Source organism: Giraffa tippelskirchi, chromosome Y, assembly GCF_054371585.1.
Source record: "Giraffa tippelskirchi isolate mGirTip1 chromosome Y, T2T-mGirTip1v1.2.pri, whole genome shotgun sequence".
Lineage (NCBI taxonomy): Eukaryota > Metazoa > Chordata > Mammalia > Artiodactyla > Giraffidae > Giraffa > Giraffa tippelskirchi.
In genome coordinates, this window is record NC_137290.1 from 12,282,554 (window position 1) to 12,308,849 (window position 26,296).

At 39.8% G+C, this 26,296-nt stretch overlaps 1 protein-coding gene across 3 annotated transcripts; it reads left to right on the forward strand.

Moving 5' to 3' along the window:
* The first annotated feature begins 1,050 nt into the window (after nt 1–1,050).
* LOC145537794 (serine protease 53-like) lies at nt 1,051–25,669 on the forward strand. Of its 3 annotated transcripts, XM_081568638.1 has the most exons (12): nt 12,168–12,537; nt 12,823–13,878; nt 13,987–14,267; nt 14,364–17,607; nt 18,108–18,276; nt 19,106–19,365; nt 19,522–19,655; nt 19,765–20,065; nt 21,557–21,692; nt 22,046–22,293; nt 24,590–24,723; nt 25,265–25,669. In XM_081568638.1, exons 1-12 carry the CDS (start codon nt 12,168–12,170, stop codon nt 25,535–25,537), a joined length of 6,606 nt encoding a protein of 2,201 aa, XP_081424764.1. In that variant the 3' UTR covers nt 25,538–25,669. The 3 variants fall into 3 exon arrangements, with proteins under 3 accessions (XP_081424766.1, XP_081424767.1, XP_081424764.1); XM_081568641.1 differs by lacking the exons at nt 12,168–12,537; nt 12,823–13,878; nt 13,987–14,267 and adding an exon at nt 1,059–1,181 and having other exon boundaries at nt 17,410–17,607; nt 19,765–19,821; nt 19,906–20,065; XM_081568640.1 differs by lacking the exons at nt 12,168–12,537; nt 12,823–13,878; nt 13,987–14,267 and adding an exon at nt 1,051–1,181 and having other exon boundaries at nt 17,410–17,607.
* The last annotated feature ends 627 nt before the right edge of the window (nt 25,670–26,296 follow it).

Here is a 26,296-nt window from a genome sequence, read left to right on the forward strand (position 1 = left end):
GAATCTTGGAAGTATTAGAAAAAGCTACTTACTAAGTCTCTTAAATATCTGACTCAGCTGAAAGGTATAAGAGTTTTCCTTTCTTCTCTGGAACAGAGATGGCATATTTCCATCATTTTGAGGATGCAAAGAAAGGCTTAAATTGCCAAGTAATTGATAGAACAAGCTCAGATGTCCAATAAAATCATGAACCTGAATTAGCTGCTATCTTATGACTCATATCACACAAAATATAAATGTAATTTTTATAATTGATTTTATATTTTCTATTCTGTTCAGCAGAATCTAACCATAACTAATAATAATCTCCACTAACCTGAAAACTCAATTAGGGTAAAAGCTTCTTTCCTTGCATTTAAATATTTAGTATATAATGCTATCCTTTGTATATTTATCTGCAAATTATTTTAAACTATAATAAATAACTATTTCATTAACTTCTTTCTATCTAAGGTCATATGCTGCTGCTAAGTCGCTTCGGTGGTGTCCGATTCTGTGCGACCCCACAGACGGCAGCCCATCAGGCTCCCTTGTCATGTAGGTTGATCTAATTCTTTTAATTAGTAAGCAGTATATAGTAGGTTAATAAATCCATATGGTAATTTCAAGTGGACTTCTCCGGTGGCTCAGACAGTAAAAAATCTTCCAGCATTGCAGGAGACCCAGCTTCAATCCATGAGCTGAAATCATCCCTTGGAGAAAGGAATAACAACCTACTTCAGTATTCTTGCTTGGAGAATCCTTATGAACAGAGGAGCCTGGTGGGCTATAGCCAATGGGGTTGCAAACAGTCAGACATGACTGAGTGACTAACACTAACTTAACTACTAATGCCAAATATATCATTATGTTTTACAAGATGTGGAACTGGGATATTGATTGTAACATTCCAAAAATGGAAGTTAATATTGAAGTAGATAAAATTTTTATTTTTAGATATGTAACTCAGTTAAGTAATTTTATTTATAACATTTCTAGTTGGTTAGTCATGATAGAATGGATGTGTCTATGTAACAAGTGCTTATTATGATGTCAGACATTCTATACTCTATAATCTCAGTCTCAACCTTGAGAGCTACTCTACTAGAGCCTTATTCTTGTGTTCACATCTACGTGAACTAAGATGAAAGGTCCACTTTGCCTCTGTCAGTTTTGGGGGCTGTTTTTCCACTGCTATGGTGGTAAGTTATAGATACATAGAATATCTCACCTCATTTGTCTTAGTGCTGTGTAAGATACTTTTGATTTTCCTTAAATTCTCTTGAAACATCATCTGTTTTTCTCCTTGTTACTTTTATCTCATTTCCTGTTTCTTATCCGTGCTTCTCTTCAGCTTAATGATACATTTTCCCCACTTTTATCCCTTGTCATAGTTTTCTGTATTCTCTCCTTTTCCATCTTCATCAAACAAAATTTTAGAATGAGAAATCTCATTAATCATTTAACAAGATACTGTTTTTCATGTTATATTTACCTCTTCCCTTCCCTATCTGGCCCTTTCAGTACCCAATTCTCAAAAGCAGTGGTTAACCTCATTGACCCCAACAATTGCCCCATTGTCAGCGTCCAACAACATCCCATGGCTAGTGTCCATGGCTGAGACCTGCCAGGGCATTATCCTGAGTCGTTGGTGGATCCTCTCCACGGCCAGCTGTCTGACTAAACTGTAAGTATATTTTAAAAGGGATGAGAAAATGATCATAGTTACGTTTAGTTTGCATATTAGCTTCATTTGTAGTTAGCTGTACTTGCTTTGGATCTTGTGCATTAAACGAACTTTTATCTTAGTTGAAAAATATATTAAAAATGAAATTTGAAGCTCTAAAACTCAAATACTATTCAATGTGTAAGGCAGAAATTCAGTTTACAGTGACAAAAAGTAGAGATTTGTTGAATTGTAAGTAAAAGATCTTATACTGGCAGACATCTTGGCTTAAACGGAAGTTTAATGAAATATTTTTCTTACTCTGATTTTATTATGTTGTTTATTTTCCTATTCCCTTAGGAGACAGTTAAACTCTGACATTTCGGGAGTCTTTGACCAAGAAGATGTCTTACGAGGCCACAAAATATGCCTACTCCCTAGTTTTGATCCAGAAACTGGAAAAGATCCAGTCAAAGCAGATGTAGGGGTGGTACTCCTTCAATATCCTATCAGGAAGAAAGAAATACCACTTTCTCACACTTATAACATCTTCTGGAAGGCCTGTTATAACTGCCAATACAGACACTGCAGGGTGTACCAATATCAGAGTAAGCCACAAATGTTATGTTGTGCTGTACCATAAATGTAGTTCAAAAATTGATATTAAAAACAAAGCAAATTAATGAGAAAACAAATGGAAAGTTTAAAAAACTCTTAATAATTAAATACACGTTAGTGCACTTTACAGGGTGGGGAGTGGAGTCCTTAAGGAAGTAAAGTAACAAAATCATGGGATACAATTATTCTCCATTCTATTTACAAAGGATTTGGGAGCAGTTAAAAAATCCAAGAGTGTATAAGTGTGTATGAAATTACATGCAGGAAAAGATATCAGAATATTTCTGGAATTTTGTGTAATTAAAAATGGAAATATGTACATAAAAATACTAGGAAGCTATTCTATAAAATGTTAAGAGACGTAATAGCCTCTACTCACAATCCTTCCCACATCTGTCCCTTCAGATCATGGTAACTTTGAAAGCAATATCAAGAAATTGTCAGTTAAGCTGCTGGACCTCTCATTCTGCCGCCATCAAAACATTCACCTGACTAAAAGTAACAATTTATGCATCTGGAGTCAGCCAGAAGAAGACTGCTGGGTACTTTCTGTATAAAGGCATTTACTTTTGGGGGGCTATATAATGTATTAAAATTCTATGAAATAGATATAAATCTTCCTTTATGCAAGATAAGTAAATTCTGCAGATCTGCTGTATAATATGCTATATACAGACAAACAAATATACAGTATAAATATTTAAGAGGGTAGATATCATGTTAAATAATAAAAAAGAAAAGAATAAAAGGCTCTCTATTTCCACAGCAATCAGTTCAGTTCAGCCGCTCAGTGGTGTCCAACTCTTTGCAATCCCATGCACTGCAGCACGCCAGGCCTCCCTGCCCATCTCCAACTCCCAAAGCTTACTCAAACTCATATCCATCGAGTTGGTGATGCCATCAAACCATCTCATCCTCTATTGTCCCCTTCTCCTCCTGCCTTCAACCCTTCCCAGCATCAGAGTCTTTTCCAATGAGTCAGTTCTTTGCATCAGGTGGCCAAAGTATTGGAGTTTCAGCTTCAGCATTGGTCCTTCCAATGCATATTCAGGACTGATTTCCTTTAGGATTGAATGGTGGGATCTCTTTGCAGTCCAAGGGACTCTCAAGAGTCTTCTGCAAAACCGCAGTTTAAAAGCATCAGTTCTTCAGCACTTATCTTTCTTTGTGGTCCAACTCTCACATCCATACATGACTACTGGAGAAACCATAGCTTTGACTAGACTACTTTGTCAGCAAAGTAATGTCTCTGCTTTTAATGTGGTGTGTAGGTTTGTCATAGATTTCCTTCCAAGGAGCAAGCGTCTTTAATTTCATGGCTGCAGTCACCATCTGCAGGAATTTGGAACACCGCAAAATAAAGTCTTCACTGTTTACATGGGGCTTCCCTAACAGCTCGGTTGGTAAAGAATATGCCTGCAATGCAGGAGACACTGGTTCAATTCCTGTGTCGGGAAGGTCCACTGGAGAAGGGTTAGGCTACCCACTCCCGTATTCTTGGGCTTCACTTGAGGCTCAGCTGGTAAAGAATCCACCTGCAATGCGAGAGACCTGGGTTTGGCCTCTGGGTTGGGAAAATCCCCTGGAGAAGTGGAAGGCTACCCAGAAATGTCTCAAGTAATGTCTCTGCTTTTTAATATGTCGTCTAGGGTGGTCATAGCTTTATTCCAAGGATCAAGCATCTTTTAATTTCATGGCTGCAGTTACCACATGCAGTGATTTCGGAGCCCCCTCCCCCCAAATAAAGTCTGTCCTTTTTCCATTGTTTCCCCATCTATTTGCCATGAAATGATGGGACTGGATGCCATGATCTTATTTTTCTGAATGCTGAATTTTAAGTCAACTTTATCACTCTCCTCTTTTACATTCATCAAGAGGCTCTTTAGTTCTTCTTTGCTTTCTGCTGAAATGGCTATGTCATCTGCATATCTGAAGTTATTGATACTTCTCCTGGCAATCTTGATTCCAGTTTGTGCTTCATCCATCCACTGCAATACATAGATGTAGTGTTTATGAGGATCACATAATCATATGCATATATGTAAACATGCATCATGATTATGTAAAAGATGAATAGAGACTTTTTTCTCAAGATCACAAAGAAGGGTGGAATATTTTCAGGGAGAAATTTGAATAATACAGAACTTACTAGAAATAATCTTTGAAACTATGGGAAGAACAGGAGGTTATGATACCCGGATTGTAGAAAAATGAACAAAAGGGTAAAATAAATAATATTGAAATTAAGGACCAACAACGTAAAGCATTTGGATTTTACACTGAGTTAATTTTGCTTTTGGGGATGAGAACAAATGCTGGGATAAGGGTGGGTGAGAAGAAAACAGAAATGATAGCTTGAACCAGACTAGTATAAGTAGAGATAATCTGCCTAGACATACTCAGCTAAAGGGATAACAAGTGATAGAGCAACAAAGATGTTGAATACATAGCTTGCTTTTTTAGAATTTGGAAGTTTTCCATAAATTTTCCCCTACTGTGTGACTTTTCTCTTTTAATAAGTGTTATGTTTACCTATGTCATTTCGTAGACCTCTTTGGAGTATGCACCATATACCATTTGTTGTTGTTTATCATGTTGTGTGGGAATTTATATGTTGTACAAAAATATATGAATGTTATATATTTTAATGCATTTCTAAATTATGTTAACCATATATAATATATAATTATATTTTATAATTATTTTCTATATTATGTACTTATATTTATTATATATGTGTACTATATATATCTGTCATGTATATATGTGTATGTATATATATATATACATACATATATATACACACACATGTATATATATATATATGGGTTATCTTTGTTTCCTTATTCAGGTACAGCAGGGCAGTCCTGTTTTCTGTGTCTTTGGCAACCACTTGGAACTCGTAGGCCTGGTCAGTGAGTCCTCAATGGCCTGCTATGACCCAATTCTTGTCATCAAGACAGCCCCCTACCTACCTTGGATGAGAAGACTTATCAAGGCATCCCAGAAGTCACTGGATCCTATTTTTTCTCTACCCTGCAGTTTTTCTTCTAGGGTAGAACATGGTAATCAAGATAGGCTTAGCCCAAAAAGTGCTTTTGCATTTTTTTCCTCCCATGGATTCTCTATACAGTCGTGGAGGGGGAAATTTGGCACTTTTCCACTAACCAGACAGCGCCAGAATCATCCTCCTGTATTTTTTGGTTCAAATAATAGAGACTCTTTTCCTGGAAGTTCACAGTTATACCCTCAAAGCAGTCAGATCTCCTCAGCTAGCAATTTCCTAATGGTACAATCTTGGACGTCTCCTCTTGTCAAATCATGGGATCCTTTTCATACAGCTGTGTCCTGGAATACTGCCGTAACTGATACATCTAATCCTTCAGTTCTTCATCAGCCTCGAAACACTCCAGCACCAGATGTATATACACCCTGGAACCTTCCTCAGAGAGATGCAATGAAATATAAATATAGAAATATGACAGATTCATTAAGATACTGGGTTGAATCTTTAGGTGGTATAATTGGGTTTTATACTCCACCATTAGATAATGCTGATGGATCACATATTCTGTTTTCAAGTGATGTAGATGGATACCAAGTTCATTCTGAGATAAATAATGTTCAGTCTCAAGTTCAGTATGGTATGATTCCTTCCCAAGGTCAATTTCCAGGAAGACCCTGGCTGCATATTATATCTGGTGTTGGACCTTTGACACATAATATGCCTGATAAAACAGGAATAGTGATGCAGATTCAACCTGCTGAGGAGAGTTTTAGAACTCAAACATATCATGCTGCTGATAGAGTTAATACTGTTATTCAACCAGTAGCTTATAAGATTAATCCATGGGTCCCTTTAATTGTTAATAAGATTGGATTCTGGACTCATTCCATACTAAATGAAGAGAGATCCCGATATCCGACAGTAACTCCTACATCAGAACCCTGGTTTCAGCCTGTCCTAAATATAGTTAAATCCCAAGGACCTATAGAAAGGACAGAAGAACTCAGACTTCTCCCTGAATCTAAGTCAACTCAATTTTGGACTTCCTCAACTGTTAATATGCTCCTTAATTGGGCTTCATCCACAAGCAAGACTAACAGGCCTGTGGCCCAGTATATGGCCAGTACAATCACATCCTTAAGTCAAATGGATAGAATGAATCCATTGAACGAGTATGGTGCTTTTACAGTCAAAACCCAGAAGCAGACTGATGATACAACCTGGCTTTTGATTCATACAGTTACTAGTATAGTTGATCCTTTAATTCACTCTGAAGTTGATACACCATGGACTCAGCATGAAGCTGATGTAGTCCAAACTTGGACCTGGTCAGAAACCCAATCAGGAAGCCTTATGAATCTGCTGAAAGCTGATACCACCAAACCATGGTTACAGACTAAAGGAAGAAGACACTGGATTCAACCTAAACTCCAAAATCTCAGACCCAGAACTCAAACTGAAGAAGGTAAATATAAACTTTGGATCCAGTCAGAAGCAGATGCAGTCATATCCTGGACCCACCATGAAATTGAAACACTCAGACCCTGGGACCAACCTGAAATTGGTACTGCCAGACCTTTGTTCTTGACAAAATCTGACCAAATAACACTGAGCACTCAGGCAGCCTTTAAAACACTCCACATATGGGCTCAGCCTGAAGTTGACACAGTCAGACCATGGATTCAGTCTGAAGGTGGCACCATCCAACAACGGACAAAGCCAGAGGAATCTCCTTTCAGACTCACAACAGAGTCTAAAGTTAATACAACTACACCATGGACAAGACCTGAAGCTGATGCTATCAGATTTTGGTTGCAAACACAAACTGATATAATCAGAACCTGGACCCAAACTGAAACTCAAACAATCATTTCTTGGTTTGAACCTGAAGCTGTTCCTGTCAGACCTCCGTGGAATACTCAAACTGATACATTTAAACCTTGGATTGAGACAGAAATAGAAACAGCCCATTCCTGGGCCCAATCTGAAGGTAATATAGACAGATCATGGACCCAGACTGAAGCTGAAAATGTCAAATGGTTCTGGACTCAAATGGAAACAGTCACATTTTGGACAGAGCCAGTAATCAAAACATCCCACAACTGGATACAATCCAAAAAGGAAATAGTCAAGCCCTGGAACCAATTTTATGAGGTTAAAACCTGGACGCAACATGATACTAAAACACTCAAGCCATGGAATGAAAACAATAAAGATAGATTTTGGACTCAGTCAGAAGCTGATACAATGAGACCCTGGATTCAGTCAGATATTGCTATCAACAACCCTGGAGCAGAAAATGAAGCAGGTGCATTCATGCTTTGGACTCAGGCTGAATATCCAGAAGTAAATCTCTGGATACAATCTGACACTGACACAGTGTCATTGTCAACCAATAGTAAAATTCCAGCAGTATATCACTGGACAGAAATACCTGATACCACCATACCACAGGCAAAGGCTAAATTTCCAGGAGTAAAGCCCTTGACACATCTGGTATCTAATACAGTAACACCACGGACTCAGACTGAATCTATAGTAGTAAATCTCTGGACTCAGCCTATGACTGATACAGTCACACAGTGGACTCCAGGTGAGTTTTCAGAAACAAATCCCTGGACAAAAACTACAATTGACAGAGTCAAGTCATGGACCCAGGCTGAATCTCTAGTAGTAAATCCCTGGGTGCCATTTGACCCTGATACAGTTACACCTTGGGCACAGACTGACTCCTTCATAATAAATTATTGGACACAGTCTATACCTCATACTATTACACAATGGACCCACAGTGAACCTTTAGATATAACTCCCTGGACAAAAGCTGTCACTGATGCAACACCTTGGTCTCAGGCTGAATCATCATCAGTAAATCCCTGGACAGATAGTGCAGCTGGGACAGTCACACAACGGACCCAAAGTGAATCTCCAGTAGTAAATTTATGGACTCAACCTGTGGTTAATGTAGTCACACTGTATACTCAGGCCGATTCCCCATTATTACATTTCTGGACAAAGTCTGAAATGGATATGGTCACTGCATGGACCTCAACAGAATCTTTAGCCATGAATTCCTGGAGACAGTCTGAAACTGACAGTATCTCAACATGGACCAATCAAATAAATCCAGACATATACAACTGGGTACCTTATGAAACTGATGTAGTCACAGTTTGGACCCAGTCAGAAAGTCCAGAAATAAATACTTGGACACAAGCTGTAGCTGGTGCAGCTCCACCATGGACTCAGGCTGATTTTTTAGCTCTAAATCCCTGGACAGAAGTTGAAAGTGATACAATATCATCATGGACTCAGGTTGAATCTTTAGTGAATCCTTGGACAGAGAGTGTAGCTTCCACAGTCATACCATGGACCCAGGCTGAATCTCTAGCAGTAAACCCCTGGACACAATTTGCAGCTGATGTAGATACACTATGGACCAAGACTGATTCTCTAACAATAAATCCCTGGATAGATCCTGCATCTGATCGTGTTATACAGTGGATTCAAACTGAACTTCCAACAGAATTTCAGTGGATTCAGAATATGTCTGATATAGTGACATCAATTACCCAGGCTGACTTTCCTGCAGTAGAGACTTGGACAGATCCTCTGGTTGATATAGTAACAATGTGGAATCAGACTGAATCTTCAATAATAAATCCATGGACAGAAGCTGCAGTTTCTACAATGACACCACGGACTCAAATTGAATTTCCAGCACTAAATACCTGGATAAATTCTATAGCTTCCACAGTCACACAGATGACTCAGGCTAAATACCCAGTAGTAAAGCCTCAGAGACAGTCCATATCTGGTTCAGCCACACTATTGAACCAAATAGAATCACCTATAGTAAATCCCTGGACACAGCATGAAACTGATGTAATCACACAGTGGACTCAGACTGAATCTGAAGAAATACATTCTTGGATACAACCTGTAACTGACACAATCATACGCGGGACTCAGGCTGAATCTCCAGTCATAAATTCCTGGACAGAGGCTGTTGCAGATACAGTAAGAACACTGAATCAGATTGAATATCCTTCAGTAAATCCCTGGGAAACAATTGCAACTGATACCAGTACACTCTGGACCCAGGCAAATTCTTCTGTCATCAATCTTTTGACACAGTCCATAGTTCATACACTCACAGCCTCGATCCAGACTATGTCTGTAGCAGTAAATCCCTTGTCTCAGTTTGAAACTGATAGAGTCACACAATGGATCCAAGCTCAATTTGCTTCAGTAAATCCATGGACTCCGTCTGAAGTCAATCCAATTACAGCATGGGCCCATTCTAGATATTCAGCATTAAACTCCAGGACACAATTTGAAACTAGCACATTCACATCACGGACCCAGGCTGAGTCTCCAGTAATAAACATAGCTTTATCTAGATCAGTCAAACCATGGATCCAGGCTGAATCTCCTGCAACACGTCCCTTAACAACAGCTGTAGCTGGTGAAATGACACCATGGATCAAGGCTAAATCTCCTGCAGTAAATCCCTGGACAAAATCTAAATATGACGTAGTCTCACTGTTGATCCAGAATACAACACCAGCAGTAATTTCCTCAACAGCGTCTGTAATTGATACAATGACCCTGTTGAACATGGCCAAAATTACATTACTAAAGCCTTGGTCACAGTCTGTGACAGAAACAGTCACACATTGGATCCAAAATGAGTTTCCCCTGGTATATAACTTCACACGAGATATAACTGATGTAACCACACTGTTTACTCAGGTTTTTACGCCAGAGGTAAATCCCTGGTCAAGGCCTAAAGCTGATACAGTCACACCATGGATCCAGGTTAAATCTCCAAAGGAAAAGGCCTGGAAAGTGGCAGGTTCTGAAACACTCACACCGTCGACCATAGGATTCTCTACAGCAGTTAAAGCCCAGATAGAGACTGTGTCTGATATAGTCACACCAGGAACCAAGTACAGTTTTTCAAAAGTAAAACTTGGGAAATTGCCTGAGGCAGGTGTCACTGAACCATGGACTCAGTCTGAATCTCTAGCAGGAATTCTCTGGACAGGACCTGCAGCTGACTCAGTCACAAAGCAGATACAGACTAAATATCCATTTGTAAATCTGTGGACTCAGGCTCAATTTCCAGTAGTAAATCCCTGGACACAGTCTAAGTCACTACCAAGAAATATTTTGACAAAATCCAAAACTCAAGGTGTAAACCTATTAATACAGCCTGAGACGATTACAGTCACATTATGGGGTCAGGTTGACTCTCCATCGGTAAATCACTGGATAAAACCTGTATCTTCCATAGTCATACCATGGACACAGGCTAAATATTCAACAGTACATCCATTGATGTGGACAGCAGCAAATTCAGTCACACAGTGGACCCAAAATGAATCTTCAGCATTGTATTCCTGGACAAAGACTACAGTAGATACAGTCACAAAATGGGCTCTGGGTGCATCTCCAGTAGCAAATTACCAGACACAACGATTAGCTTACACAGTCCCATTTTGGGCCAAATATGGAACATCAAGGATAAATGCTTGGATACATTCTAATTTTGAGCCATTTCCACCATCAACACAAGTAGAATCTTTAGCAAATAAATATGGGATACATATAGAAAATTATAGAGTCATAACCGTGTCCCAAGTTGAACCAAATGAAGTGAATTTCAGACCAGAGTCTATACATGTAGGGGGAAGAAAATGGACTAAAACTCAATTTTCCATAATTCATTTGACAGGGACTGTATCTTTCACAACCCCATCATGGACAAAGGCTGAAAGTTCAACTGCAAATACATGGAGAGAGACTGAGTCGTTAACAACACCAGCATTGACTCAGGCTATAAATCCAGCTATAAATACCTGGAAAGAGACTGTCTTTTTTACAGGCCCAACATGGACACAGGTTGAAAGTTCAGCTGTAAATACGTGGAGAGAGAATGTGCCTTTCACAACCCCACCATGGACTCAGGCTGGAAGACTAGCTATAAATATCTGGAGACAGGAAGTGCCTTTCACAGGCCCACCATGGACACAGGCTGAAAGTTTGTCTATAAATACCTGGAGGGAAGCTGTGCCTTTAACAAGCCCACCTTGGACTCAGGCTGTGCCTTTCACAGCCCCAATATGGACTCCAGATAAAGGCACAGCTGTAAATAACTGGAGAGAGACTGTGCCTTTTACAGTCCCACTATGGACTCAGGATGAAAGTCTAGGTGTAATTACCTGGGGAGAGACTGTCCCATTCAGAGCCCTACCAAGGACACAAATTGAAAGTCCAGATGCAAACACCTGGAGAGAGACTGTTCCTTTCACATTCCCACCATCGACTCAGACAGAAAATCCAGCTACAAATACTTGGAGAAAGGAAGTGCCTTTCACAGACCCACCATGGACACAGGCTGAAAGTTCAGCTGTAAATACCTGGAGAAAGACTGTACTTTTAACAGACCAACCATGGACACAGATGGAAAGTCCAGCTGTAAATACCTGGAGTGAGACTGTTCCTTTGGCAAACCCACCATGGACTCAGATGGAAAGTCTAGCTGTAAATGCCTGGAGAGAGAATGTGCCTTTCACAGCCCCACCATGGACTCAGAGAGAAAATCCAGCTATAAATACCTCGATAAAGACTGTTCCTTTCACAGTCTCACCATGGACTCAGGCTGAAAGTCCAGTTATACTTACCTGGGGAGAGACTGTGACTTTCACAGCCCCACCATGGACACAGGCTGAAGGTCCAGATGTAAAAACCTTGAGAGAAACTGTGCCTTTAACTGGCCAACTTTGGACACAGGCTGAAAGTACTGCTCTGCAGACTTGGAGAGAGACTGTGCCTTTCACAGCTCCATCGTGGACTCAAGATAAAGGTCTAGCTGTTAATAAATGGAGAGAGATGTTGACTTTCACAGCCCCACCATGGACACAGGCTGAAGGTCCAGCTGTGAATACCTGGAGGGAGACTGTGCTTTTAACAGGCCCACCTTGGACTCAGGCTGAAAGTAGAGCTGTAAATGCGTTAAGAGAGACTGTGCCTTTCACAGCCCCACCATGGACACAGGCTGAAGGTCCAGATGTAAATAACTGGAGAGAGACTGTGCCTTTCACAGCTTCACCATGGACTCAAGTTAAAGGTCCATCTGTGAACAACTGGAGAAAGATGTTGACCTTCACAGCCCCATCGTGGACACAGGCTAAGGGTCCAGATGTAAATATCTGGAGAGAGGCTGTGTCTTTAACAGGACCACCTTGGACACAGGCTGAAAGTACAGATGTAAATACCTCAAGAGAAGCTGTGCCTTTCACAGGCCCACCTTGGTCTCAGGTTGAAAGTATAGCTTTCAGGTTGAAAGGTCCATCTGTAAACAACTGGAGAAAGATGTTGACTTTCACAGCCCCATCGAGGACACAGGCTAAGAGTCCAGGTGTAAATACCTGGAGGGTGACTGTGCTTTTAACAGGCCCACCTTGGACTCAGGCTGAAAGTACAGCTGTAAATGCTTTAAGAGAGACTTTGTCTTTCAAAATTGCACCATGGATACAGGCTGAAGGTCCAGTTTTACATAACTGGAGGGAGATTGTGCCTTTCACAAGCCCACCTTGGACTCAGGCTGAAAATCCACCTGTAAACACCTGGAGAGAGACTGTGCCTTTCACAGCCCCAACATGGACTCAGGAGGAAAGCACAGATGTAAATACCTTGAGAGAAGCGGTGCCTTTCACAGGCTCACACTGGTCTCAAGCTGAAAGTACAGCTGTGCATACTTGGAGAGAGACGGTGCCTTTCACAGCTCCACCATGGACTCAAGATAAAGGTCCAACTGTAAACAAATGGAGAGAGATGTTGACTTTTACAGACACACTGTGGACACAGGCTGAGGGTCTAGCTGTAAATACCTGGAGTGTAACTGTGCTTTTAATGGGCCCACCTTGGACTCAGTCTGAAAGTACAGCTGTAAATACTTTAAGAGAGACTGTGTCTTTCACAGTCCCACCATGGACACAGGCTGAACGTCCAGCTGTAAACACTTGGAAAGAGACTGTTCCTTTCACAGCCGCACCATGGACACAGGCTGAAAGTACAGATGTAAATACCTCAAGAGAAGCTGTGCCTTTCACAGGCCCACCTTGGTCTCAGGCTGAAAGTACAGCTATAAATAGCTGGAGAGAGACTCTGCCTTTCACAGCCCCAATATGGACTGTAGGTAAAGGTCCAGCTGTAAATAACTGGAGAGAGACTGTGCCTTTCACAGCCCCATCATGGACTTGGATAGAATGGCCAGCTGTAAATTCCTGGAGAGAGACTGTGCCTTTTACAGCTTCACTATGGACTCAGGATGAAAGTCCAAGTGTAATTACCTGGGGAGAGACTGTCCCATTCAGAGCCCCACCAAGGACACAGATTGAAAGTCCAGATGTAAATACCTGGAGAGAGACTGTGCCTTTCACAGCCACACCATGGACACAGGCTGAAAGTACAGATGTAAATACCTCGAGAGAAGCTGTGACTTTTACCAGTCCACCTTGGACTCAGGTTGAAAGTATAGCTGTGCATACTGGGAGAGAGACTGTGCCTTTCACAGCCCGACAATGGACACACATTGAAGGTCCAGATGTAAATACCCAGACAGATACTGTGCCTTTCACAGTCCCACCATGGACTCAAGGTAAAGGCCCAGATGTAAATAGCTGGAGAGAGATGTTGACTTTCACAGCCCCACCATGGGCACAGGCTAAAGGTCCAACTTTAAATACCTGGAAGGAGACTGTACCTTTAGCAGGCTCACCTTGGACTCAGGCTGAAAATTCATCTGTAAATACCTGGAGAGAGAATGTGCCTTTAATAGCCCCACCCTTGAAACTGGACGAACATCCAGCTGTAAATACATGGAGAGAGACTGTGCCTTTCACAGCGCCACCATGGACTCAGGCTGAACATCCTGCTGTAAAAAGCGAGGGAGAGGCTGTGCCTTTCTCAGCTCCACCATGGACTCAGGCTGAGAGTCTAGCTGTAAACACCTGGACAGAGACTTTGCCTTTCACAGCCCCATCAACGACTCAGGCTGAAATCACAGCCCCATCAACGACTCAGGCTGAAAGTCCAGCTGTAAACACCTGGAGAGAGACTTTGCCTTTCACAGCCCCACCATGGACTCAGGATGAAAGTCCATCTGTAAACACCTGGAGAAAAAATGTGCCTTTCTCAGCTCTACCATGGACTCAGGCTGAAAGTCCAGCAGTAAATACCTGGACATGGAATGCCCCTTTTACAGCTGCACCATGGTCACACACTGGAAGTCCAGCTGTAAACACCTGGACAGAGGCTATGCTTCTCACAGCCGCTCCATGGACTCAGGCTGAAAATCAAGCTACAAATACCTGGAAAGTGAATGTGCTTTACAGAGGCCCGCCACGGGCTCAGTCTGACTCTGCACCAGCAAACCCTTGGACATCTACTGAAAGTTTTAGAATTACATCATGGACTCACACAGTAAAGCCAGTTTTAAATATTCAGACAGAGCCAATACTGCGGACTGAGGCTGAATATTCAACAACAAAATATTGGACAGAGACTAAGGTCACTTACATAGTCACACCATTGACCCAGTGTCAGTTTTCAATAAATACTTTGATAGAATCTTTAGGAGCCATAATCACACCATGGAAATCTGCTGAATCTCCAGCATTAACATCGTGGAGACAGTCTGCGGTTTCCACAGTGGTGTTGTCTACTCAGGCTCTAGCATTACATTCTTTCACACAAAATATTATTGATACAATCGAATTTTGGCCAATGCTTAAAACTGAGTCTAAGAAAAGGTGGCATCTGCCTCAAACTGGTACACTCATGTTTTCACTAAATCCTCAAATTGATACTTTTGGATCCTTGAACCAAATTGAAAATCAGGAATCTCCTCTGTGGACACATCCTGAAATTGATAATGCCAATACAGTGACCCTTCCTGAATCTGGAACACTCATATCGCAGGTAGTACCTTTGCCCCAAGCAGCTAGACTCTGGCCCCAAAATGAAGCTGATATTAGCAGAACTTGGTTTGTATCCTCAGAAAGAATAAATTCCTGGGCCCAATCAGAGTCTCAAAGAATGAGTACCTCAACACATTTTGGAGTGGGTAGAGTGAAGCCCTTGGCCCAACATGAGACTTCTATAGTCATGTCATGGTTTCAGATTGAAACTGGTATATTCCACCCTTGGAACCAGTCTGAGGGAGACACAGTGAGGTTCTGGCCCCTTTCTGAAACTGAGGAGGTAAGAAAATGGATCCAAACTGGAGCCGGTATAGTCAACTCTTGGACTCAAGCGAGAAGTAGTGTAGTCAGAGCTTGGATCCAAGCTGAATCTGAACTAGTCAGACCCTCGACACAATCTAAAACTAATGCAATCACACTATTGACCCAGGCTGATACTATCAAATCTTGGTTCCAAACTCAAATTAATGCAGTAAGAGAAGGGACCCAAACTCAATCTCAAATTGTTGCTACTTGGATCCAAACACAGTTGCAAACAGTTTACCCCTGGATTCAGCCTAAAAGTGATTCAATCAGAATTTGGACCCAGCCTTGGATCCGAGCTGAAACCCACACAGTCAGACTCTATTATGAAACTGATATAAGAAATTCATGGATCTCATCTGAATCTCAGTCAGTCACATTTTGGTCACTGAGTCAAAATTCAATTAGGACCTCATTTCACTTTGAATCTCAGATGACATGTTCCTGGGCCCCAAATGAATTTGATATAATCAGTCCTTGGACTCAATATGAAACTAGTTCTGTTGGATCCTGGATCAAGTCTGAAACTGGTACATGTCAACCCTGGCTCCATATCGAATCTCCTAAAATCACACTATGGACCCAATATGAAACTTTAGAGATCTACCCTTCAACCCAACCTGAGACTGATTCAGCAGTAAGGCATTGGTTCCAGCCCCAAATTGATCCAATGAATACTTGGAATCAGCCTGAAGTGGATACAATCAGATTCTGGACCCAAGCTGAAACAGAAACAATTCCAATCTGGACCCAGATTGGAAGTCAGGTAGTTAAACCTCCCAAATTATCTGAAGTTGGTATAGTCACACCTTGGTTACAGACTGAAACTGATGCAAGTAGATCCTGGATTCAATATGACTTTCAGTCAGTCCATCCTTGGCCCCAGACTGGATTTGGTATAATTAACCCCTGGTCTCAGCAAAGAGCTGTGGTAAATCAACCCTGGACATATGTTCAAACACAGGCAATCAGACCCTGGATCAATGTGGAAGCCAATACAATCAAATCTCGGTTTCATGTTCAAATGAAAAAAGTCAGACTGGGGATTCCTTCTGAGTCTCAAATATTGAGTTTCTGGATGCAGTCTGATGTTAGTAGAGCTAAAGCTTGGATCCAACCAGAAACCCAGGCAGTCAATCCTGGGGCTCACCCTAAAACTGGTAATGTTGCATCCCTGGCTATTCCTAAGCCTGAAAGAGTCAGAATGTGGATCCAGCCTGAGACAGAAATAAGGCCTGGCGTCATTTATGAAGCTGATATAATCACATCATTTGTTTCTCCTGAAATTGAACCAGATGGAACAATTAGTCACTTTGATTCCTGGTATAACCATGTAACATTTTTACCAATAGAAACTGTCCCTTCCCTAGATGAGTATTTTGCAGCTTTGTCAACTGAAATAGCTTCAGTAGAAAGCCAAGGTCAAACAAATTTTTTCCAACCCAGTGAGATCACAAATATTCTCTTTCTTACACTTTCAAGCACATGGCTTCCTAGAGGAGTTGGTTACCTGAACTTTGGCAATAAATTACAAATTACCAAAACAAAAGGAAGCCCTCATATCCCATCTAGTTCTCTCAACCCTCTTTTTCCATCTTTTTCCTTTCCTGTTCCTTGTTTTTTCCCATCTTCATGTTCTTTGTCTCTTACCTGTTCAGTATTTTCTTCTTGCACATTTTCTTCACCCTGTACTGTTCCTTCTTGCTCAATTCTTCCTCTTGTGGCATTCTCTCCCGTTCTTCCCTTAGCTGCTTCTGATAGTTCTCTCCAGGAACCATCTTTTTCAAAATTTACTGAAGACGCCGTTGTTTCTCATGCTTTTTCATCCTTACATACTGCTCCAGCCACTCTTTTAACAAAGCAACCATCTATGATGCCTGGATATCAATCTGGAACCAAATCTAATCAGCCTGAACAAGATCTTCTTAAGTATTCTGAACTCAATATTTCCCTTGCTGAGTGTCACCTGGGTGTGGTCTGGAAAGAGAGTCTCCAGGCTTTGTCGCTCTTCAAGACAGCTGTTATTTCTCATGAAATCACAGGCAAGTTCAGCTTATTTGAGTTACTGTATTTGGGATTATGTCTTTTTTGGAACGTAAAGCCAGTTTCTGGATAGACCAGAGATCATGTCAAATCTTGTCAGGACCAAATTAAAATTATAATCTGCATGAAAAAAAGGGCAATAAATAATATAATCTTAAGATATATCCACATAATTAAGAAAATATCTTATTTTGCCAGTAATAGTTTAAGATTTAAATTTTACACAGATAACAGTAGTATAAGAGCTTTAGTGCTTAGAAATAGTTTACTATTCCACTTGGGAAATGAATAGAGATACTTTGGGTTTTTCATGGTAGACAAACTGTTATACTATCTAACATTATAGGGTTAAAATGTACATATATTTCCAAGCATTCCTGAAAAATTGAAGAGTTACAGGCATTTTCCTAAAATCTAAACGTAGGAAGTCAACACGTTCAGGGAAAGAAGGGTGGTACCATTAACTTCACCCTGTCTCACCTATGGATTCCTTCTACAGAGTGTGGATTACGTCCCGGCCTAGTTCCACACTGTCCCAACTGCTGGGAGGCCGAAGTGGGTGAATTCCCTTGGATGGTTTCTGTGCAACTCTCTTTCTCCCATTTCTGTGCTGGTTCTATACTGAACGAACAGTGGATTCTCACTACAGCTAGATGTGCAAATTTCATGTGAGTATGAATCAGTCATTTCAAAAGGTTAAAGTATAATTACAAAATATGAAGATTTTCAGTTCATTAATGGTATATTCCTTCAAAGAAGCTAGATATGCTTCTTTAGTTATAGATAGTGGATCTGGTATACATGATATGGGATATTTTAACTCCTAACTTTGCAGGGGTTCCCTAACAGCTCAGTTGGTAAAGAATCTGCCTGCAATGCAGGAGCTGCTGCTAAGTCGCTTCAGTCATGTCTGACTCTGTGCGACCCCATAGACGGCAGCCCACCAGGCTCCTCCGTCCCTGGTATTCTCCAGGCAAGAATATTGGAGTGGGTTGCCATTTCCTTCTCCATTGCATGTAAGGGAAAAGTGAAAGTGAAGCCGCTTAGTCGTGTCCGATGCTTAGCGACCCCATGGACTGCAGCCCACCAGGCTCCTCCATTCATGGGATTTTCCAGACAAGAGTACTGGAGTGGGGTGCCATTGCCTTCGCCGGCAATGCAGGAGACCCTGGTTCAATTCCTAGGTCAGGAAGATCCACTGGAGAAGGGATAGGTTATCCATACCAGTATTCTTGGGCTTTCCTTGTAGCTCAGCTGGTACTTTCCAAGTCTGCATCACTCAGTGTTAAACACTATAAGTAGTAGAATGTAAAATATTGAAAGCGTCCAAACATATTGTGCCTAATAAGATATTATATGTTGGCAACAAGTAGAGAAGAGAATAAAACTAGTAATTTAGTGTTCACCTAGATTTCATTTGATTCATATGATCTCTAAGCACTTTTTTTTCACATTGAATTATGTAACAATAAAATGCCTGCTTAATTTTCCTCCCAGAAAAAACTCAGAAGCACTGGCTCATGTCCAGGTGGGGCTTATTGATCTTCAAGACCCTGCACAAGCTCAACCTGTAGGCATTCATCGTGCCATGCCCTACCTAGGCTCCAGAGGACCTTTGGGACCTGGTCTAATCTTCTTGAAGCAACCATTACATTTTCAACCCCTGGTTCTTCCTATCTGCCTGGAGGAGAACCTAGAGGAAGAGAAAAATATACAACTATATGACTGCTGGCTACCCAGTTGGTCTCTCATGAGAGGTGAGTAATACAGAAAACTGAGATTGGAGGACAATGACACATTTGGAAAGAGCAATATTTTGTAATATGTAATAGTAGATTTTTTTTTTCTTTAGCCGCATTTCTCCTTCTAGTCTAGGCTAATGCTTAAACTCTCTATTCTCTGTTTTCCACTAGGAAGTCCTGGAATTTTGCAAAAAAGGCACCTGAGCATCCTGCAAGTCATCACATGTGCCCAGTTTTGGCCCAAACTGAATGAATTTACTTTCTGTGTGGAAGCCAAGAAAGCTATGGGGGAGGCTGGCTGTAAGGTGATGAGTTGAGGGCATAAAAGGCAGGAAGAAAGAGAGGAATATCCTTCAATATAAGAAGTTATTTCCTAACCTCCTTTAAAATATTCTTTTTCCTTGTTTCTTGTAGGGTGACCTTGGGGCACCTCTTGTGTGTCATCTACAACAAAAAGACACATGGGTGCAGGTGGGAATCTTGACTCATTTTGATGAACACTGCACAAAGCCCTACGTCTTCAGCCAAGTGAGCCCTTTCCTTTTCTGGATCCAGGGAGTTACACGACCCAGCCATGCACCCTGGTCCAAGCAAGGGCTCATGACTACCTCGGCTTCCATCTCCCTTTCAGTCTCTACCTCTATGAATGCCTCAGCTTTTACCTCCATACCTGCTTCTGTACGGCCACATTTCATCTTTCTGCCACAGCCTCAGAGTAAGGCCCAGGAAAATTGTAGTGAGTGACGTTGTAGAAAGAAAGGAAGAGAAGAGGATAATGAAAGTAGAAAAGGGAGGGTGTAGAGAATATTTTTTTTCCTGGTAATGCATGAATTTTTATGCCAATGAAGTGATAGGAATTATTTACATTATGGCTTACAAATGCATTTCATCCTTGACACATTATTTAACTTTCTTATGTACCCATATGATATACATGACATTATCATTATGTTCATCTTAATGTATTATTCTGAAACCTAGAGAAGTACACTGGATTCATCATTTGTTAAAGATCAAAGTGGAAACAGGGATAGCACAGAAACTCAAATTTCTTATTTGCCTAATATAAAGTTTTTTACTATTGTTTATTGCTTTACAAAAATAATTTTAAAATTTTAAGTTAAATATGTTGGTTTTGTTGACAATATGTAAGTATTTCTGGAGGGTACTATGTACCCAGCTTCCCTGGTGGCTTAGATGGTAAAGCATCTGCCTGCAATGTGGGAGACCCGGGTTCAATTCCTGGGTCTGGAAGATCCCCTAGAGAAGGAAATGGCAACCCACTCTAGTCCCTTGCCTGGAAAATCCCATGGACAGAGGAGCCTGGTAGGCTATAGTCCATGGGGTCACAAAGAGTTGGACATGACTGAGCAACTTCACTTCGTTTTCTTTTACTACGTACCCAACAATGGCATATTTTGATGATTATCATTTCTTCTTTCCTTAACTCTTATGCAACAAATTATACTCATCAAAGTAAATTAGATATATTTTGATTGAGTAAGATTCCCACATTTTACATTTTTACTTAAAGCCATTTGCCCTGGCTCACATTGCCATATCCACACTGAATTATGCTTTTAAAACATAGGGATCATCTCATTTTATAGTCAAATTCTTCAATGTTTTTCACACAGATATCTCAGAGTATGCATCAGTGAAGGATCAAATTTTATCTTCATTTACGCCCTTACTACTTTTTGAAAGTAGCTTATCTCCACCATTTCACACACACACACACACACACACATACTTAGCTTCAACTCCCACTTTTTGAGTTCCTATTTTTTAAATATAAGCATTTTGCTGAAATTTCCAATTTAGTGTGTCTATTTGCCATGTCACTAAGTTTTGAATTTAGTCAGCTCACCCCTCCAGCTCACTTAAACTACAATTTTTATTTCTGTAACATTTTCAAATTAAATTATTGTCTTTTATTGCTTTCTAGTTGATTTTCTTATATTGTAACTCAGTGAGAGATCTGGAGAAAACTGAACCTGGACTATTAAAAATTACACATTTGAAAAGGCAATAATAAGGGGAGAATTATTTCCAGGGAGGTAACGTGTACACAAAAATGCTGAGTGTGTGTTTGCAAGTCAATTTTAATAATAGATATGCTTAGCAGAGCTGTGAGACGTGAAAATTTTATAGATGGGATATAGATGAAAATTCTGCTGAATTCATTTTTACTGTTTTTCCTCAGCGTTGGCAGAACGAATTTCTCTGAGATATGCCATGCCTTGGCAGGCCATGATCATCAGTTGTGGCAGTCAAATTTGCAGTGGTTCCATTGTTAGCAGCTCTTGGATACTCACTGCAGCCCACTGTGTCAGGAATATGTAAGTTGGCCTCATGAATCTTCCAGTATACTATAACCTAGTATCTCCACATTTGTTGAAGCTTTCTTTGAACAAATTCACTTCATTTTATGCCTGAATCATCTCTCTTATGCTTCATAACATCTTTGCATCAGGCTAAGCAAACATGTCTCTGTGTTTGGCCGATTGTTTTCTCTGTCAGTTAATGTTTCTGTAATAATATTGTCTGTGAACCCAGCTTTATTTTTCTTGATGCGAAGTATGAACTTGGTGTATCAGGGGTAAGGAATACATGATAAAAGCTAATGTGGTAGATTTACAGGACTCAAGTTTCCAAGGGAGTCTGTTCTAATTTTCTCTAACTATTCATCTAGGAATCCTGAAGACACAGCTGTAATATTGGGCCTGAGGCACCCTGGGGCACCTCTGAGAGTTGTTAAGGTCTCTACCATTCTTCCGCATGAAAGATTTCGATTGGTGAGTGGGGCAGCAAGAAACGATCTAGCATTGCTGCTCCTTCAAGAGGTCCAGACTCCCATTCAGCTTTTAGCACCCTTGGGTCATCTGAAGAACCTGAACAGCTCAGAATGCTGGCTCTCTGGGCCACGAATTCTTAAGCCAGGTTAGTGTTTATTTTCTTTGTTAGGGTACTGATTTTAAATAAGACAGTGGTGGTGGTTGTTTAGTCATTAAGTTGCATTTGACTCTTTGTGACCCCATGGACTGTAGTCCACCAGGCTCCTCTGTCCATGGAATTGTCCAGTGAAGAATATTGGACCACTGTACAACATTATATTTCTACCTTGTATACACTACAACTGCTCAACACCATAAATTTAGTTTTCATGCAACACCATATGCTTAAATCTCCATTTAACCCTTACCTTCTCCCCCTGCTCATCGTCCTCTGGTAGCCACTCTATGTTCTCTGTATCTACATGGCTGTGTCTCTTTGCTTTTGCTTCTTCATCAAAAATCATCAGAGACATGCAAATCAAAACCAAAATTAAATAATACATGTTTGAATGACTGTCATCAAGAAAACACCAGATAACAAATGCTGAAGATGCTGTGAAGAAAAGAGAACCCTCTACACTGTGCTGGTATTGTAAATTGCCACAGTCACTGTGGAGGTCAGCATGGAGGTTCCTCAGAAAACTAAAAATGAAGCTATTATATGAGCCAGAAATCCCACTCCTGGTCCATATTTTTGATGATAAAAACTTAAGGAAGAAGTATTTCTTTTTATTTTATTTTATTTTATTTATTGAATTACCTTTATGTTTTCTTTTTTAAAATACACACACACACACACACACACACACATATATATATTTTACTTTACAATATTGTATTGGTTTTGCCATACATTGACATGAATCCGCCATGGGTGTACATGTGTTCCCCTTCCAGAAACCCCCTCCCACCTCCCTCCCCATCCCACCCCTCTGGTTTTAAGAGTTAATAACTTTATTAAGATATAACAAACATATAAAAAACTGTGTATATTTAATCTGAACAATTTTAAGAATTTGGAATTATGCATGCAACTATGAGGCAGCTTCCTAAGTGTACACTGGTATGGAATCCACCTACAATGCATAGTTTGATTCCTGGGTCAGAAAGGTCTCCTGGATGATGAAATGCAGCCCAGGCCAGTATTCTTACCTGAGGAAGCCCAGGGACAGACAAGCCAGGCAGTCTACAGTCTATGAGGTCACAAACAGTCATACATGACTGAGTGACTAAACAACAGCAATACAACTGTGAAACCATTTACTTAAGCTAATACACATACCTATCATTTCCAAAAGGTGCCTTGTGCCCCATTTTGTATGTGTATGTGTTAAGAACAGTTGATGTGAGAACTACTTTCTTAATAAAAAAATTAGGTGCATAATATAATATTCTTAAATTTAGGGACACTTTTGTACCTTAGGAGATTTTGCAGGTCTCTAGCACTTAATCAACTTGCTTAAGAGAAACTTTATGACTTTCAAACAACAGTCCATTTCTCTGTGCATCCAGGCCCTGACAGCTGTCCACTTATATGAATCTGAATACTTGAGGTACCTTTTTGTTGTTCAGTCACGTATATGAGATATCTTCTATAAGTGGAATCATAGAGCATTTATCTTCCTGTAACTGGATTATTTCAGTTAGCATAATGTCCTCCAGGTTCATCCATTATAATTAAGAAAATTTTCTTTTTTTAAGACTGAATACTTGCCATTGCATATATATATATATATATATATATATACATATATATACATATATATATATATATATCTCAGCTTTTACTTATTTGTATATAGACATTAGAGTTGTTGAATTATCTTGGTTATTGTGAGTAATGCTGCAGTAAACATGAGAGCAAAGATATCACTCCTCAAGGAAGAACTGTAATCACTACTGTCTCCATTATTCCTCCTTTTAAGACTTCTATCATTTTATATGAAATTAATTTTTATTTCATAAAACGATGGCTTTATGATGAATCCATAATATTTTAAAGATGAAAGATAATACAAGGGAGATCTTTCTATGTACAGCCAGTTTGTATAAACAAAATAGAGAAAATATGCAATTAAACAGTTTTGTATCTTTAGAACATAGGAAGATGTTTTTGTGTCCTTTAATTTGTTCTTTTTAAGAAAATGAAACTAGACTTAAGTTGAAATTGCTAAACTTACAAGTAAAATGGTACTTGTTAATTAACAACAGTGGCATTTGAAAAATGAGTGAGAAGATTGAAACATATACATTTGTGGAATAAGTTGCTAATGATGACAGTGATAAAACATCTTAGCATAAAAACTTAGAAATAAAGTGATGATAGAGATAGTGGTCTTCTCTCCAAAGCTGGTGTTTCAAGATAAACTATTTCATTGAGATTTTCTTTCCAATTGTTCTAGGAGAGACAGATGAAAACCCAGAAATATTACAGATGCAGGTGATAGGTGCTTCAAGCTGTGCCCACCTTTACCCTGATATAGGCAGTTCTATTGTATGCTTCATTACTCAAGACAAAGACTCTGACACAAGTGTGGTAAGCAGGGATTTTTTCCTTTAAAATTCCACAGAAACTACATCTTTCCCATCTATAATTGTATAAACCAAATCATCCATAAATGATAAAACTAAGAAACTGAGTTGTTGACCTGTGGGGAAAAATAAAACATCTTTAACTATAAAAATTGTTCAAAGACTGTGACTAATCTCTGGCTTATCTCACATCTGTCATTCTTCTCTTCCCAAACTTAACAACTGATTTGGTGCTCTCCAAACAAATTGGCATCTCATTTAATTTATGCACTTTTAATTATAAAATCATTGTTTCTAAGAGTCCATCATATAAGAAACCTTTTTTAAAAAATTGTCAATTTACAAATGAAATTTTTATGGCACATTATCCAGTGATTTTTACTTGTAGTGTCACCTGTAATACTAATGCGTTTGGTGATAAAGTTGATTTTCCTATTTTGATGTACCTATTTAAAGTCCTGCTATTTCTCTGAATACCAGCTTGAAAATGTAAATGAAGAATCTGAGATGGTGATTTGAATCTAAATTCTACCTTTATTTCACAGGAACCAGTAAGTCCAGGCAGTGCTGTTATGTGCAGACCAAAGTCTAGGAATGGAAGCTGGAGACAGATAGGCCTCACTAGTCTGAAGGCACTGGCTACCATTGTGAGCCCCCACTTCTCATGGATATTATCCACTTCAGCAAAGGCAGGGCAGCCATTAAGCCATGCACTCATGCCTTGGATGGAAAAGCCTAAGTCCTCTAGTCTCAAAAAACAGCCAACCACCCTGCCATTTTCTTCAATAATAATTGTTTTGCTACAAAGACTTTCGTAACTCACTGCAAATGTAAGGCAGGGCTAATCTATTCAAACTATATATAATAAAGTTGTTAAACAACGTTAAAGAAAATTAAGACCTTATGCAACCTCAGAATATGTGTCATGAATAAACTAACTTTTAAGATAATTTCTAGCCTTTGCATTATTTTGAAAAATTAATTTTATTTTGCTAAATATTGAAACTGTAAGAGGACTCAAACATACATCATCACCAAAAAGTAAACACAAGATTTAGAAAACAAAAACTATGAAACAAGAAAAAAAAAAGCATGCTCTCTAGACCAATAAGTGCAATTCAATTGAAAAATGGAAAATAATTCATGATACCAACATTAAGAAAATAAATGCCTATAAAATAAGTAATTTCATTAAAAAAGCCACACATTATTCCATGAAAAATGAATATATATATATATATATATATATACATGTAATATACAGTTTACAAAAAATAAAATTTATTTAAGAAAATTAAACAGTAAGATTCTTTACAACAAAAAGGTGATATTTACAGATTATGTAAAAACTAACTTATTAATGAACATATACACAGCAAAATACTATGTGATCTGCCCCACTAAGCACACGGTGTACGTGGTTTTGGAAAGGGGAAAGGCCTGGGGCTGACAGACCTTTGGCCAGGGCCTCCAGGATGGTTTGGTTTTCGAGTGCAGTATGGGGGCCAGGCAGAGAGCAGAGGGAAGTGGTGCGCTTCTTCCTCAAGGATGGCTGCATTCCCAACACTGCTGTAGCC

Excerpts from the sequence above, each read along its gene's own strand:
- LOC145537794 (XM_081568638.1), top strand. The coding sequence starts at position 12,168 with ATGTTGACTTTCACAGCCCCACCATGGACACAGGCTGAAGGTCCAGCT. Across the intron at positions 13,879-13,986 it reads ACAATGGACACACATTGAAG|CCCCACCATGGGCACAGGCT; the intron begins GTCCAGATGTAA and ends TGACTTTCACAG. Across the intron at positions 19,656-19,764 it reads TGGGGGAGGCTGGCTGTAAG|GGTGACCTTGGGGCACCTCT; the intron begins GTGATGAGTTGA and ends TGTTTCTTGTAG.